We start from the raw sequence: 18280 nt of genomic DNA on the forward strand, positions 1-18280 counted from the left end.
TTAGAATTCCTGTGCCTCAGCTTCCTCACATGTAAAATGGAAATTTAAATATCATATTAATACTACTTACAAGATTGTGATGAGGAATGGAGCTAATATATGTTAAACTGCTTAGAAGAATGTCTGGGACATAGTAAGTGGCAGCTGCAATTATTATTGTGTTATCATCATCATGGCAAATGGAGTAGTCTCCTTAACAAAATCATCTTAGTGTTTTATTGCTATCAAAGCATTTCTCTTCAGGAATTGTCTCATTGTGGAACTGTAGAATGACTACAACATGATGGATTGAAAAGTTCATGGCAGGCTCACACTTCACTCCAAATCTCTCTCTTACTATGCATGTAACCTAACTTTCCCATTTAGATAAAATTGAGGTGATAATGCCACCATATAGGGCTTTTTACTAAGAAGTAAATGAGACTGCATTAAGTGCCTGCTTTGTAGTAAGTGCTTAATAAATTCTAGTCTTCTACTACCAACTCTATTTTTAGCATTAATAATAAAATTTTAAAAAATAAATTATGTGGAAAATCTACAGAAGCGTATATATACATACATATGTATTTTTAAAATATATCACACACACATACACACACATATAATTTGCTTAATTCATAAGGGTTTTGCGCAGACAATGGACAATCTTTTTTATTAATACATAAACTATAATTTAGCACGTATATAAAAACTACTAAGAAACCATGTCCCTACATGGAAGTGCTTGGGCCATTTACTTCACCTCCATTTGTTTCTGGATGATGTTCACAATGGGTTTCTTTTCCCTCTGCCTGATGCCTGTGGACTTGAAGCAGTGCCCAGCATCTGAGGGGAAATTAGACTCAGCTTAGACAACATAACTAGAAGAAAAAGCAATGGCACATGGTGACCTTGATAAATCACCTTCTGTCTCAGCAGCAGTTTACTTACAATTTGAATGAGACATTGCCATCTTAGTTTCCCACTGTTCCTGGTCTTCAGGTAAAGATGTAACTGATTTGAATTTTACCTCCAGGACAGCTTAATGTAATAGTTAAAGCACAGACTCTAGAGTCAGTCTGGGTTAGAAACTTCATGCAAGGGTCAAGTGACTTTGGGAAAGTTTAACTCACTGTGCCTCAGTTTCTAACCCTGTAAAAATTGGCTTAATAATATGGTAGTATTATTGAGTTATTTTAAGGGTTAAATGAGTTATAGTTTTGTGCCATGTAACAGCATTTTGGTCAATGACTGTGTCTACAACAGTGGTCCCATAAGATCATAATGGAGCTGAAAAACTGTCACCTAGTGGTCTTGCAGCCATGGTAACACAGCACAAGGCATTACTCAGGTATTTGTGGTGATGCCGTTGTAAACAATCCTACTGCACTGCCTGTTTATTATAAAAGTATAGCCCATAAAATTATATACAGCACATAATACTTTATAATAATAACTAAGAACTATATAACTGGTTTACATATTTACTCTAGCATGCTTTTAATTGATAGAGTATATTTCTTCTACTTCTACTATATGTTTTTATTATTTTTAAAAAGTTAACTGTAAAACAATCTCAGGCAGGTCCTTTAGGAGATGTTCCAGAAGGAGGCATTGTTTTCATAAAAGATGACAATTCCATGTGTGTTACTGCCCCTGAAGACCTTCCTTTGAGACAAAACATGAAGGTGGAAGACAGTGATACAGATGATCTTGATGCTGTGTAGGCCTAGGCTAATGTGTTTGTCTGTGTCTTGTTTTTACCAGAAAAATAGGAATGCCTGGCATGTAGTAAGTAAGCAGTGGCTGCACTTGTTTTAAAACAAAAAAGTTTTAAAAGTAAAACAAATATATAAAAGCATAAAATAAACATACATAAAACATAAAACATACTTTTATACTTTTTAATACATACCGTGCATATTATATATTAGTATATATAGTAATATATACTATAAAATATATTAAAAGTATAAAATATGAAAATATATAAAATAAAAGTAAAAAAATAAATTTATAAATGTATGACTATATTAAAAAGCTTATAGAATAAGGCTGTAAAGAAATTAAATATTTTTGTGCAGCTGATGTGTTTTAAGCTAAGCTAAGTGTTTTGACAAGAGTCAAAAAGTTTAAAAAACTAAAAAGTTTATAAATTTAAAAAGTTATAGTAAGTTAAACTTAATTTATTATTAAAGAGAAAAACTTTTCAAAAATAGATTTAGCAAAGCCTTCACGTTCACTCACTACTCGCTCTCTGACTCACCCAGAGTAACACCCACTCCTGCAAGTTCCATTCATGGTAAGTGCTCTATATGGGTGTATCATTTGTTACATTTCATATAGTATTTTTACTGTACATTTTCTGTGTTTATATACACAAATACTATTGTGTTATAATTGCCTTCAGGATTCAATAAAGTAACATACTGTACAGGTTTGTAGCCTAGAAGCCCTAGGCTATATCATATACAAATCTAGATTTGTAGGTGGCTATACCACCTAGGTTTGTATAAGTAAACTCTATGATATTTGCACACTGATGAAATTGCCTAACAACACATTTCCCAAAACATAGCTTTGTCCTTAAGTGATGCATGACTGTATATATAAAATGCTTAGAGAACTTGGCATATATTAGGTGCTGAGTAGTTGTCAACTATTTTCATTATTTTTAGTATTGCCACCTTTTTAGCACCTTAACTTACTGAGTCAGACTGAAGAGATGAATATCTACATTGATAACCAAAAAATGCTAAGATTTCTGAATTGGTTATTTGAATTTCTCTTACAATGTGCGTTAAAGTCTTCTTTTAAAGTAATAAAGTTCTATTAAAATAGCTTTTTATCTGAAAAGGAAATGAACTTATGAAATAAGAAGAACTTATAACCTTATAAAACGATGGAAATTCTTCCATCTTTTCAGCCAAGAGAAGTTCTCCTATCAACAGTCAAAGCCGGTCCTGTGAATCGCCAAATCAAGACGCAGGACACTTAGAGGTTAGTTTATTATAATCATAAGAAGAAGGGAGGCAGTAAGTCCTTAGCCATAGCATAGTGTGAAGGGAAAGACATGAATTCTAGAATCATACTACCAGGCTCGAAGCCATTCCTCCTTCCTGAATGTGCAATTTTTAACAGCCTCAGGTTTTTATCAGTCGTGTATGAAAATTAATTTTCTGTATCTCCCAAAAGCATGGAGGTGCTGAAACAAGGCAATATACGACTAGTGTTTTATCTCAGTGGTTAGTGTTTAATGAGTTGTGCTTTATCTCAGTGGCTTGCATTAACACTCAATAAGTGTTAGTTATCATTACATCCCAGATTAAGTAACATATCACCTTGCTCTCAATTATTGAATCCCCTGATGTTTGTTAAGTAACTCTGATGTAGGCAGAATATTGCTGCTGGAGGTCAGAAGGAGGGAGTTGGAAGGAGGTGTAAGATAGTCCTACCCCTCAAGGAATCTAAAGTTTAATGAGGGGTCAAAACTAACCCATTTAAAACAGAAGATGCAAAATATGATATAAGATGCAGAATATAATTCAGTGCAAATTTGTCACGTTTGGTCAAGAAAAGAAATGAAGGCCAGAGTAATTGAAAGCTACATAGAAATCGAAACTACCATTAACTTATGCCATTAAACGACCTGCTTTCACTTTCAGTTCAACATGTGCAAAGTGAAACTTGCTGCCTTACAACAAAATTGGGTCCTCTTTCCAGCTGTTATTACTGCCAGGAATATCATCACCCTTTTTAGCCTCCAACCTGGAAATTTTGGAGTCCTATTACATCTATCATTTACTGAGCAATTACTAAGTACAGACACTGTGATTTATATGCTGAAAGATGTATATATTTTTCACATTTAACATCTTTGAAATTGAGTATGCTTGACAATCTTCAGCCTTTTGTAATCTCCCTACTGGTAGCTGCCTTGGTATGGTTGTAATTCTTGTGCAGCATGAATTTGGTCATTTCCAGCACCTGAATTTGCAGCATCAGGGTCAGTGGATTATAAGTATATGTCAGAGGGAATAGTGGAGCACTATTTTAAGAAATAACACTCTTGATATAGAGGAGGTTACTCTTTGGAAAAACTCAAATATTAATAATTCTGGGTTGAAAATTTTAAATGTGAAGTTTTAGGAATACCTACACCAATTTATTTCACTTATACTTTCCTCTTACATAAACACAGGATGGAAATATAATAAAAAAGCTATGCCTAAATAAGTGTAAAATAGCTCTTTCAGCAAGTATAAAATAAAAATCCTCAATGATAAGAAGTAAAATGTCCTAGTTTAATTAACAGGGTATTTTTTTCTTAAGGTTACATAAAATAATGGTGTGTCTTATAAATCTTAGATACAATGACATCTTAGATACAATGAAATACGTGCATCTCATACTATGTTCTACTTAATCCTCTCAATTTGATTTCCTGCTAAGTCATATTGTTTTCTTTTTGTTATGTTGCTCAGATGTTTTCTTTATTCCTTATGCCCACTATTATCCTCTAATTCAGGCCCTCATAACTAAATTGCAGCTGGGCCTACCTAATTGAATTTTCTACTTCTAGACTCTTCTTCTTCACATAAATACCACTTAATAATTCCTAATGTTCCTAATACGTCATTTATTTATTAACTCACCATTCCACATGAGGCATTTTGTGCAAAGCACCATCCTTTTATCATGTCTCTTTCTCCTTAGAAACCTATAGTGGATGCTATTGACTGCAAAACCTAATTCCTCTCCCTGTTTTTTCTGCCTCCCACCACCTGGTACCACCTTTGTTAAGTGACCCTCTCTCTGATTACCCCATCAGTCAGTTCGTTAACTATTGTCTCTAACTTATAGTGCCTGCTCATTGTAGCCTCCAAATCTTTACTTAGATTGTTTCCTGTAACTGGAATCTTCTCCTTCCTTTGTCTAAATTTTATCCTTTTGAGGACCAGTTAAAATCTCAATTCCCCCTGAACTCTTGTCTAATTTGTCTAAGCCTGCACTGTCCAATATGATATCCTCTAGACCCACATGGCTATTGAATACTTGAAATACAGCTAGTCTGAATTGAGAGTGTAAAATGTACATCCGATTTTGAAAATGTAGTATAAGAAAGAATGTAGACTCAGTGTGGTGGCTCATACCTGTAATCCCAGCACTTAGGGAGGCTGAGGCAGGCAGATCACTTGAGCCCAGGTGTTCAAGACCAGCCTGGGCAACATGGCGAAACTCTACCTCTATTCATCTAATTTTTAAAATCTCTCAAATCACCTAACATGAGGCATAGATAGTATACTTATGCTAAAGAATTTTATGGTCAAGTTTAGAAGACTTAATTAATCAAATTTCTAGCTGTATTTGTCTCTCTGTCCATCATAATTGAATAATGACTTATTTTGTGTGTAAAAATTAAAATTGTAAGGGCTAACCTTCCATGATAGACTGTTGAGGGTCTTTATACTTTAGTAAAGAATTTCATCTATAATGCCTATGGGAAAATATCTCGCATTACTTGGGCAGAATTACATTTATTGGCTAAATGTAGTTAAAATAAGCTACCTGGTAAGAGAACTGCTGAATGTGTACTTATAAATCAGAATAAAGGTCATTGTGTCCAATTAGAAAGTGTATTGCATCTCTCCATTGATGAATGAAGAAAAAAATGAAACCTTGCACTTCCGTTCTCATGTTCTGGCTTCAATTTGATTAGTTCCTACTAACCTGGTGCTTCCATTTTAGCCTCATGCTTCTATTCAGTTCACCTCGGTATGATGAAATCTTGATGTGTAACTCTCCTACAGATACTGGATATGAAGATGAAAAAGAAAATAGTTAAGAAAAAAAAATAAAATATATGAAATTACTTTGCCTGATGCTTGAAATGACAGAGGTGATCCCTAGAAGTCTGTTTCTATTCTCCCTGAGATGAAGTCAAAATCCCTTGGCCCATAATATCATAATCAACTATGATGAAAAAATCCCATTTATGAACCGTGTATGTAATATGGTAGCTAATTCTAGAGTATATAGCTACTGGAAAAAAACTAAGCAAAACCTAATCATCTGCTGTCTCTACCTCCAAAAGGGACTCCAAGTGGTTTGTGAAACATTCCAGTCAGATTCCATCTCACCCAAGGCCACCGTTTCAGGCTGCCACCGAGGAAACTCCTTTGATGGAAGTCTGTCCTCCCAAACTTCCCAGGAAAGAGGCCCATCACATTCCAGGTACCTGATTGCAATGTTAGGAACAAAATGTGCCACTGGTCACCAAAAATCAAATGTGTATTTTTAACTACTTTTATAGCCTCTGTTCCTTAAAATATGTATTTGTATAATATGTGGATACATATTTTTGGTCAAGATATAATTAATAATTGCAGAAATATGCTGTAAATGACTCTTTTAAACAAACTAGGGTGAAAGTAGAAAGATGCTTCTGATTTAATGAGATGTCTGAATTAGATATTACTTAAAATGTTTAAGTGCAGAACTCAAGTGATGCTGTCAATAGATTATGTTGCAGAGATGTTAAATGCTCTGTTTTAATTAATATAAAAGGATATTTTATACCACTAGATCCTTGTATTAAAATTAGTGATTCTAAATTACATAGGAATTTAAAAGTCTATTCTTCGTAAATATTCTAATCCTACCCCTGTTATTTGGTGTACATGGTGAATTTGCTCACAAACACCTTCCCCAGAAACAAGAACTAGTCTACTTCTTCTTACTCCCTGTTGAAATTATGGACACCTGGAGTCAGGAGTTTTGATACTACACCTATGGGGCAAGAGCTCCTAAGACCGTTTGTGTATCCCTACTTTCAAATACAATTATAGCCTTGTAATATATAGTATTTTTAAAAGGTACATTTTAAAGACTAGTTTTATTAAGGTATAACTTATATACTATAAAATTAACTTATTTTAAGTTTACAGTTTTATATGGTTTGGCTGTGTCTCCACTAAATCTCGACTTGAATTGTATCTCCCAGAATTCCCACATGTTGTGGGAGGGACCCAGGGGGAAGTAATTGAATCATGGAGGCCCATCTTTCCCATGCTATTCTCATGATAGTGAGATAGTGCTTCTTCCTCATTTTCCTCTTGCCACCACCATGTAAGAAGCCTTTCACTTCCCACTATGATCCTGAGGCCTCCCCAGCCATGTGGAACTGTAAGTCCAGTTAAGCCTTTTTATGTTCCCAGTTTCGGGTATTTATCAGCAACATGAAAACAAACTAATATAGTAAATTAGTACCAGTAGAGTGGGGTGTTGCTGAAAAGATACCCAAAAGTGTGGAAGGGACTTTGGAACTGGGTAACAGGCAGATATTGGAACTGTTTGAAGGGCTCAGAAGAAGACAGGAAAATGTGGGAAAGTTTGGAACTTCCTGGAGAGTTCTTGAATGGCTTTGCTCAAAATGCTAATAATGACATGGACAATAAAACCAAGCTGAGGTGGTCTCAGATGGAGATGAGGAACTTGTAGGGAACTGGGGCAAAGGTGACTCTTGTTATGTTTTAGCAAAGAGACTGGTGGCATTTTGGCTCTGCCCTAGAGATTTGTGGAACTTTGAACTTGGGAGAGATGGTTTAGGGTATCTGGAGGAGGAAATTTCTAAGCAGCAAAGCATTCAAGATGTGATTTGGGTACTGTTAAGGGCATTCAGTTTTAAAAGGAAAACAGCATAAAAGCTCAAAAAAGTTGCAGCCTGATTATGCAATAGAAAAAAAAAAAACCCATTTTCTGGGGAGAAATTCAAGCCAACTGAAGAAATTTGCCTAAGTAAGGAGCAAGGAGCCTAATATTAATCCCCAAGACCATGAGGAAAATGTCTCCAGGCCATGTCAGAGACCTTCACAACAGCCTCTCCCATTACAGGTCTGAAGGTATAGGAGGAAAAAGTGGTTTCGTGGGCTGGGCCTGGGGTCCTTGTCCTGTGTGCACCCTCCGGACTTGGTGCCCTGGGTCCCTGTTGCTTCAGCTATGGCTGAAACGGGCCAACATAGAACTTGAGATGTGGCTTCAGAGGGCAGAAGCCCCAAACCTTGGCAGCTTCCACGTGGTGTTGAGCCTATGGGTACACAGAAGTCAAGAATTGAGGTTTGGGAACCCTGCCTAGATGTTCCATATAACCCTATTTCAGAAGATGTATGGAAACGCCTGGATGCCTAGGCAGAGGTTTGCTGCAGGTGCAGGACCCTCGTAGAGAACCTCTGCTAGAGTAGTGCAGAGGGAAATGTGGGGTCAGAGAACCCATACTGAGTCCCTAGTAGTGTGCTGCCAGGGGGAGCTGTGAGAAGAGGGCCACCTTCCTTCAGACACCAGAATGGTAGATTCACCAACGGCTTGGACCATGCACCTGGAAAAGCCACAGACACTCAACATCAGCCCATGAAAGCAGCCAGGAGGGAGGCTGTACCCTGCAAAGCCACAGGGACAGAGCTGCCCAAGACCGTGGGAACCCACCTCTTCCCTCAGCATAACCTGGATGTGAGATTTCAGGTTAAAGGAGATCATTTTGGAGTTTTAAAGTTTGACTGTTCTGCTGGACTTTGGACTTGCATGGCCCTGTAACCCTTTTGTTTTGGCCAATTTCCAGTTTCTCTCATTTGGAACAGCTGTACTGTACCTGTACCAATACCTGTATCTGCATTGTATCTAAGAAGTAAATAACTTGCTATTTATTTTACAGACTCATAGGTGAAAGGGACTTGTCTCAGATGAGACTTTGGACTGTGGACTTTTGGGTTAATGCTGAAATGAGTTAAGACTTTGGGGAACTATTGGGAAGGCATGGTTGGTTTTGAAAGAACTCGGAGGTGCCAGGGATGAAATGATGTGGTTTGGCTGTGTCCCCACCAAATCTCAACTTGAATTGTATCTCCCAGAATTCCCATGTGTTGTAGGAGGAGCCCATGGGGAGGTATTGATTCATGGGGGCTGGCCTTTCCCGTGCTATTCTCATGATAGTGAGTAAGTCTCACGAGACCTGATGGGTGTATCACTGGTTTCTACTTTTGCTTCTTCCTCGTTTTTCTCTTGCTGCCACCGTGTAAGAAGTGATTTTCACATCCTGCCATGATTCTGAGGCCTCCCCAGCGATGTGGAACTATAAGTCCAATTAAACCTCTTTATGTTCTCAGTTTCAGGTATTTCTTTATCAACAGCTTGAAAATGAACTAATACACAGTTTAATGACTTTTACTCCAATTTAAGAACATTTTCATCACCCCAAAATTTTCCTTGTGCCCACCCCTTGTGTCACTCCCATTCCTACACACAGCCCAAGATAACCACTGATATACTTTTTGTTTCTATTGGATTGCGTTTCTAGACATTTCATATAGATGGATTCATATAGTCTGTGGCCTTTTGCATCTGGCTTCTCTCACCTAGCATAATGTTTTTGAGATTTAGTCACATTACAGCATGTATGGGCAAAGGATATGAACAGGTACTGCTCAAAAGAAGACATATGCATTCATTCATTTCTATTGTTAAATAATATTCTTTTATTTATTTCTTCTAAAAAGAATAAAACGGGACACATGTGCAGAATATGCAGGTTTGTTACATAGGTACATGAGTGCCATAATGGTTTGCTCTACCTATTGATCTGTCCCCTAAGTTCCCTCACCTCACCCCCCATCCCGCAACAGGCCCTGGTGTTTATTGTTCCTCTCTGTATGTCCATATGTTCTCAGTGTTCAACTCCCACTTACGAGTGAGAACATATGGTATTTGGTTTTCTGTTCCTGTGTTAGTTTGCTGAGGATGGTGGCTTCCAGCTTCATCCATGTCCCTGCAAAGCACGTGATCTCTTTTCTTGTTATGGCTGCATAGTATTCCATGGTACATATGTATCACATTTTCTTTAACCGGTCTATCATTGATGGGCATTTGGATTGGTTCCATGCCTTTGCTATTGTAAATAGTGCTGTAGTAAACATACGTGTGCATGTGTCTTCATAATAGAATGATTTATATTCCTTTGGGTATATAGCCAGTAATGAGATTGCTTGGTCAAATGGTATTTCTGGTTCTAGATCTTTGAGGAATCACCATACTGTCTTCCACAATGGTTGAACTAACTTACATTCCCACAAACAGTGTAAAAGCATTCCTATTTCTCCACAGCATCATCAGCATATATTGTTTCCTGACTCTTTAATAATCACTATTCTGACTGGTGTGAGATGGTATCTCATTGTAGTTTTGATTTGCATTTCTCTAATGATAAATAAGGTTGTGCTTTTTTCATATTTTTGTTGGCTGCATATGTCTTCTTTTGAGCAATGCCTGTTCATATCCTTTGCCCACTTTTTGATGGACTTTTTTTGTTTTCTTCTTGTAAATATGTTTAACTTTCTTGTAAATTCTGGATATTAGACCTTTGTCAGACAGGTAGATTGCAAAAGTTTTCTCCCATTCTGTAGGTTGCCTGTTCACTCTGATGGTAGTTTCTTTTGCTGTGCAGAAGCTCTTTAGTTTAATTAGATCCCATTTGTCAATTTTGGCTTTTGTTGCAATTGCTTTTGGCATTTTAGTCATGAAGGCTTTGCCCATGTCTGTGTCCTGAATGGCATTGCCTAGGTTTTCTTTTAGGGTTTTTATGGTTTGGGGTTTTGCATTTAAGTCTTTAATCCACCTTGAGTTAATTTTTTTATAACGTGTAAGGAAGGAGTCCAGTTTCAGTTTTCTGTATATGGCTAGCCAGTTTTCCCAGCATCATTTACTAAATAAGAGATCATATGCCTATTGCTTGTTTTTGTCAGGTTTGTTGAAGATCACATGGTTTTAGATGTGTGGTGTTATTTCTGAGGTCTCTGTTCTGCTCCATTGTGTTACATGTCTGTTTTGGTATCAGTACCATGCTGCCTGATAGTATAGTTGGAAGTCAGGTAGCATGATGCCTCCAGCTTTGTTCTTTTTGCTTAAGATCATCTTGGCTATACAGATTTTCTTTGATACTTCTTTGATACCATAAAACATTTAAAATAAATTTTAAATTTAATTTATTTTAAATTTATTATTTTATTTTAAAATAATAAAATAAGTGTTTTTCTAATTTTGTGAAGAACGTCAATGGTAGTTTGATGGGAATAGCATTGAATCTATAAATTACTTTGGACAGTATGGCCATTTTCACAATACTGATTCTTCCTATCCAGGAGGATGGAATGTTTTTCCATTTGTTGTGTCCTCTCTTATTTCCCTGAGCAGTGGTTTGTAGTTCTCCTTGAAGAGGTCTTTTGCATCCTTTGTTAGTTGTATTCCTAGGTATTTTATTCTCTTCATAGCAAATGTGAATGGGAGTTCATTCATGATTTGGCTCTCTGCTTGCCTATTGTTGGTGTAAAGGAATGCTTATTGTTTTTGCATAATTGATTTTGTATCCTGAGACTTTGCTGAAGTTGCTTATCAGTTCATGAAGTTTTGGGGCTGAGATGATGGGGTTTTCTACATATGAAATCATGTCATCTGCAAACCTAGACAACTTGACTCCCTCTCTTCCTATTTGAATATCCTTTATTTATTCCTCTTGCCCAATTGCCCTGGCCAGAACTTCCAATACTATGTTGAATTGGAGTGGTGAGGGAGGTCATCCTTGTCTTGTACTGGTTTTCAAAGGGAATGCTTCCAGCTTTTGCCCATTCAAACTGGCTATGGGTTTGTCATAAACAATAGGATACTGGCTATGGGTTTGTCATAAATTTTGAGGTATGTTTCATCAATGCCTAGGTATTGAGAATTTTTAACATGAAGGGATATTGGGTTTTATCAAAGGTCTTTTCTGTGTCTATTGAGATAATCATGTGGTTTTTGTCTTTAGTTATATTTATATAACGAATTAGGTTTATTGATTTGTGTATGTTGAACCAGCATTGCATCCCAGGGATGAAGCCGACTTGGTCATGATGGGTAAGTTTTTGATGTGCTGCTGGATTCAGTTTGCCAGTATTTTATTGAGGATTTTTGCATCAATATTCATCAGGGATATTGGCCTGAAATTTTCTTTTTTTGTTGTGTCTCTTCCTGGTATTGGCATCAGGATGATGCTGACTTATATAAAGTGAGTTAGGGAGGAGTCTCTCCTTTTTAATTGTTTAGAATATTTTCAGAAGGAATGGTAACATCTCTTTTTTGTATTTCTGGTAGAATTCAACCATGAATCCATGTGGTCTTGGGCTTTTTTTTTTTTTTTTTTTTTTTTTTTTTTTTTTTTTTTTTTTTTTTTTTTTTTTTTTTTTTTTTTTTTTAACTTCTTCCTGGTTTAGTTTTGGTAGGGTGTATGCATCCAGGAATTTATCCCTTTCTTATAGATCTTCTATTTTATTTGCATAGATTTGTTTATAGTATTATCTGAGAGTAGTTTGCATTTCTGTGGGGTCAGTAGTGATATCCCCCTTATCATTTTTTATGATGTCTATTAGATTTTTCTCTCTCTCCTTCTTTATTAGTCTAGTTAAGGGACTATCTGTTTTGTTAATTTTTTCAAAAACCCAGTTCCTGGATTTGTTGATTTTTTTGGAGAGTTTTTCAAGTCCCTATCTACTTCAGTTCTTCCCTGATCTTAGTCATTTCTTATCTCCTGCTAGTTTTGGATTAGTTTCTTCTTGCCTTTCTAGCTCTTTAAATTGTTATGTTAGGGTGTCGATTTGAGATCCTTTTAGCTTTCCGATGTGGGCATTAGTGCAATAAATTTCCCTCTTAACACTGCTTTAGCTGTGTCCCAGAGATTCTGGTACATTATTTCTCTGTTCTCACTGGTTTCAAGGAACTTCTTGATTTCTGCCTTAATTTCATTATTTACCCAGGAGTAATTCAGGAGCAAGTTATTCAATTTCCATGAAATCGTGTGGTTTTGAGTGAGTTTCTTAATCCTGATTTCTAATTACATTTCACTGTGGTCTGAAAAACTGTTATGATTTCAGCTATATCGCATTTACTGAGGAGTGTTTTACTTCTAATTATGTAATCAACTTTAGAATAAGTGCCATGTGACACTGAGAAGAATGTATATTCTGTTGATTTGAGGTAGAGAGTTCTGTAGACGTCTATTAGATCCACTTGATCTAGAGCTGAGTTCTAGTCGTGAATATCCTTGTTAATTTTCTGTCTTGTTGATCTGTCTAATACTAACATTGGGGTGTTAAAGTCTCCCACTATTATTGTGTGGGAGTCTAAGTCTCTTTGTAGGTCTCTAAGAACTTGTTTTATGGATCTGGGTGCTCCTGTATTGGGTGTATATATATTTAAAATAGCTCTTCTTGTTGAATTGTTCCTTTTACCATTATGTAATGCCCTTATTTGTCTTCTTTTATCTTTGTTGGTTTAAAGTCTGTTTTGTCAGAGACTAGGATTGCAACCCCTGATTTTTTTTTTTCTTTCCATTTGCTTGGTAAATTTTCCTCCATCCATTTATTTTTAGCCTATGTGTGTCTTTGCATGTGAGATGGGTCTCCTGAATACAAAACATCACTGGATCTTGGCTCCTTATTCAATTTGCCAGTCTGTGTTTTTTAACTGGGGCATTTAGCCCATTTAAAGCTAGTATTGTTATATGTGAATTGGATCCTGTCATCTATTTTAAATATATCAGTATTAGATAGATCAACAAGACAGAAAATTAACAAGGATATTCAGTCTCCTTTCTTCCACTTTGTTGTTTTGGCTGTTGATACTTGTGTGTGCTTCACAAGATTCTCATTTTCTGTTTTTCATTTCCATCAGGTCATTTATGTTCCTCTCTAAACTTGTTATTCTAGTTAGCAATTTCTCTAACCTTTTACAGGGTTATTTGCTTCTTTGCATCGCATTAGAACATGCCTCTTTAGCTCAGTGTAGTTTTTTATTACCCATCTTCTGAAGCCTACTTCTGTCAATTCGTCCACCTGATCCTCCGTCCAGTTCTGTGTCCTTGATGGAGAAATATTGCAATCATTTGGAGGAGAAGAGATACTCCAGCCTTTTGGGTTTTCAATATTTTTTCATTGATTCTTTCTTGTGAGTTTGTGTAATTTCAGTCTTTGAGGCTGCTGACTCTTGGATGGGGTTTTTGTGGGGGCTTTTTGTTGTTGTTGCTCTTGCTGATGCTGTTGTCGCTTTCTGCTTGTTTGTTTTTCTTTTTCAATAGTCCGGTCCCTCTTGTATAGCACTACTGCAGTTTGCTGGGAGTTCACTTCAGGCCCTGTTCAGCTGATTTGCTCCCATGCTGTCATTCAAGGAGGTTGGAGAGCAGCAAAGATGGGTGCCTGCTCCTTCTTCTGGACATCTGGCATTGAGTGATGCCAATAGGATCGCTCCTGTACAGGGTGTTCAACAATCCCTGTAGGAGGGTCTCACCCAGTTGGGTGGCACGGGGAGCAGGACTTGTTTAACGAAGCACTTTGTCCCTTGGTGGAGAGGGTGTGTTTCGCTGGGGAGAAGCCCACCGTCTGGTCTTCCCAAATTCCTCAGAACTATCAGGAGGAGAGGCTAAATCTGCTGGTCCACAGAAACCATGGTCACCCCTCCCCCTAGGGGCTTCTGCCCGGGTAGATCCGAATTCTGTCCCTGTGTAGTTATTGGAGATCCTGCAGAGAAGCCCCTCCCAATAAGGAAGGATGGGTCCGGTTTAGGCCTGAAGAGGCACTCTGGCCACAGACTGCCGCCTCCAGTGTGTTAGGCTGTGGGGACAAGTCTTCCCCACTCTAGCTTCAGCAGGGAAAACGCGCAACCTAGAGCTATAGAAATGGGTGCTGCCCTTTCCCCACCCAGGGAACTTAGTGTATAAGGCAGTGCAAGTCCAAGTGCTAGCTGCTGCAGAAGCGAATAGCTTAGACAGCCGGCAGCCACAGCCCTGGTGGTTGCCCCTCTCCCCTGGAGTTCCGTAGGCTTAAGCAGATTCCAGCTGAGAAATTATTAAGAATCTGCGTGTTCTGTGTTCTGGGGTTAGGATGCTTAGGTGGCATGGGTTCGCCGGTGGGATCTTCAGATCCGTGGGTTGCACAGTAATATGGAAAAAGCACCGTTTCCTCGGCTGGGTAGCAAACTACCCCTTGGCTAGGGGAGGGGGTTCCCCTACCCCGTGTGGCTCTCAGGTTGGCCACCACACCGCACTGTTCTTCCTTCTCTCCATGAGTCATGCCAGCCTTCTAGTAAATTTTGATGAGACAGCCTGGATACCTTGGTTGCTGGTGAAGGATTCACACGCTTATTATGTTTTTTTTCAATGGAAGCCCCTGAGCACCAAAGCTTGTAGTCAGCCATTTTGGCCCATTTTGTCTTTAAATAATATTCTACCGTATGGCTCTATCTTATGTTTTTTATCCACTTATCCGAGTCAATAGATATTTGGGTTATTTCCACTTTATATCTATTGTGAATGATGCTGCTGCTAAAAGTGAGCACTTAGGAATTTTTCTGTGGACATAGATTTTCAGTTTCATTGGTAGATACCTATGAGTAGAATTGGTGAGGTGCATGGCAAATTCATAATTTTTTTAGAAATTGCCAACCGGTTTTCCAAAATGGCTGTACCATTTTACATTCCCTCTAGCAACATATGAGGGTGTGTTCCTTTATGCCCTCAGGAACACTTGTTATTGTCTATCTTTCTTATTCTAGTCATTCTAGTGTGTATGAAGTCGGATCCAATTGTTGTTTTAATTTACTTTTCCATAATGAGTAATGATAAATATATTTTCATGTGATTATCAGCTATTTGAATATGTTCTTTGAGGAAATGTTTGTTCAAACATTTTGCCCACTTTTTAACTAGGTTGTCTTATTATTAAATTTTAAGAATGTTGTGTATATTCTGGATACCAGTACTTTATTAAAAAAAAAATAAAAAAGGATTCACAGATATTTCTCCCTGGTATCTGACTTAACTTTTTATTTGATATTTTTTAAATGATCTACCTCCAACTGGCACTAGAATCAGGCTACATGGGTGCACTGTTTTTGAAAGATTTCTTAGAATTGTTGAAAGAACAGAGTCATATTAATACAATTTTTAACCAAAATATTATTATCGTGTACTTTAAAAATATAATATGTAAATAATGTATGTGTCTTTGTGTCTTTCTTTGGACTTAATTTTTTTGTTTGTTTGTAGAAAGTGATTTATTTAAAGAGAGAGAGAAACAAGAGGAGAGAGAAAGAAACAACTAACTCTCACACTGAGTAAGAGAATCCAGAAAGATGGAATCCAGGAGAGGAAAGCAGCTTCCACACTGAGTGTAAGGGAATAGAGAGATGGAGTTTAGGAGGGGAAGACAGGCTTCCACGAGAGAGTGTGGAAGGGGTTTTTGAACTTTAAAAGCAAGTGGCCTAGTTGAATAATCTGCTGGTAGAGACTATGAAATTTTGATAGCAACTTTGATTGTATAAACAGAATTATTTGTATTTATCCACTGATTCACTGTCCCAGGTCAATGGTGATAAGCATTTAAAATTAAATAATATACATGGAATCTTAAAAAGTTGAACTCATAGAAGTAGAATGATAGTTATCAGAAACTGGGAGAGGGGGATGGATAGGGAAAGGGAGATGTTGATCAAAGGGCACAAAATTTCATTTAGTTGGGAGGAAGGAGCTTTAGTGAGCTAGTGTACAGAATGGTGACTGTAATAAACAATAAAGCATTGTATATTTCAAAATTACTAAAAGAGCAGGTTTTAACTATTTTTACCCCAAAAAAGGTATGTGAGATGATGATGAATCTGTTACTTAGTTTGAGTTAATCATGCCACAATATAACCATATATTAAAACATCAAATTGTACTTCATAAATATATAATATTATGCATCAATTTAAAACAAAAAATTGAAAGTTAAAAATTTTTAAAGTAATATAGAAGGAACTCTGTGAGGATAACCAATCCAATCTCCTATCACCTAGCTGATGTACTAACAACTTTAAGGAATGATCAATTTAATACTCCCTCATGAAGCTTGTTTTACTTTTACATTGCTCTATTTAGTAGGACGTCCTTATGTGTGATAAAAATTTGCTTTTCTGCTAGTTTCTGTCTATGGTTCTTGCTTTTTTTTTTTTTCTGCTGTGTAACAAATTACAACAAGCTTAGTAAATGAAACAGCACACATTTATTATCTTTCAATTGTAGGGAGAAACCCAGGGAAGACTTAGCTGGGTTCTCTGCTTCAGGGTCTTACCAAGCTAAAATCTGGGTGTTGGCATGGACTGTAATTGCCTCACAGGCTTAACTGGGGAAATATCTACTTACAGCTTTCCTCAGGTTGTTGACAGAATTTATTTCCTTGTTCTAGGACTCAGGTCCTTGTTTTCTTGCTGGATATTGGTTGGAGACTGGTATTAGTTCTGAAGCCTACGCACAGTTACTTTCCACATGGCCCTCTTCATAAGCTACCGCAAAATAGGGCAGCTGTCTTGTTCAAGCAAGCGAGGGAGAGACATTCTCTCTAATTCTAGTCTGCTAACACAGTGTTTATATTGTGACATAACCACAGTAGTGATGTCTCATTACCTTTGTCATATAAGGTAACCTAATTATGGGAGTAACATCCCTTTACCTTTTCCATATTTTATTGATCATAAATAAGTCACAGGTCCTGCCTGCACTCAAGAGAAGATGATAAAGTGTGTGAACCATCAGATGGGAATCAAGGGTGTCTCTCCTAAAATATGTCTACATGGTTTTTTTTTTTTTTTTTTTTTAAGTTGAGGAAACTCTTCCTATATTAGCCTTCCTTTGACTCAAAAGTAACCATTATGACCACCATCATATCCACAAGGCCTTCATTTTATTTGATGGCAACGAAGTTATCAATAGCATAATTAAATCAGATTTGGGTAAAGGTAGTTACTTAGGACACAGACTGAGAGAATCAGAACTACCTTTTTGGAACATCTATGTGTGCAAAATTGTGTTACAGTCTTTATATTTATTTTATTATTGAAATATTCATGTATTCATTTATTTCGATGCCAGTATATGGCACCACCACTGGCCTAGATATTCTAGTTAAAATATGAGGTTCTCTCCACTCCAACCCCTTTACATTCTGCCTTCTTAATATTTGTCAAATCTTTTTTCTCCAATCTCATAGTCACTGGCTTAGTTCATATCCTTATTTCTTACTTGGATTTCTTTTTATAACTTAATTTTTTAGGAACAGAGTCTCACTCTATCACTCAGACTGTAGTACAGTGGCATATTCACAGCTCACTGTAACCTCAAACTCCTAGGCTCAAACAATCCTCAAACAATCCTCCTACCACAGCCTCCCAAGTAGCCAAGAATACAATGCGCACC

The 18280-nt window shown here is 37.1% G+C and overlaps 1 protein-coding gene across 12 annotated transcripts in view; it reads left to right on the forward strand.

Annotated features, from left to right (window-relative positions):
- UNC80 (unc-80 homolog, NALCN channel complex subunit) overlaps nt 1–18280 on the forward strand; it is a 224811-nt gene that overhangs the window by 15131 nt on the left and 191400 nt on the right. For all 12 annotated transcript variants that reach the window (XM_037745098.1, XM_017546781.2, XM_017546788.2 and 9 more), the window contains exons 6-7: nt 2906–2979; nt 6074–6213. In XM_037745098.1, the coding sequence (XP_037601026.1) occupies nt 2906–2979; nt 6074–6213 (214 nt within the window). The remainder of the gene's footprint in view (nt 1–2905; nt 2980–6073; nt 6214–18280) is intronic.

The sequence above is a fragment of the Cebus imitator genome, unplaced genomic scaffold (assembly GCF_001604975.1).
Source record: "Cebus imitator isolate Cc_AM_T3 unplaced genomic scaffold, Cebus_imitator-1.0 Scaffold191, whole genome shotgun sequence".
NCBI lineage: Eukaryota > Metazoa > Chordata > Mammalia > Primates > Cebidae > Cebus > Cebus imitator.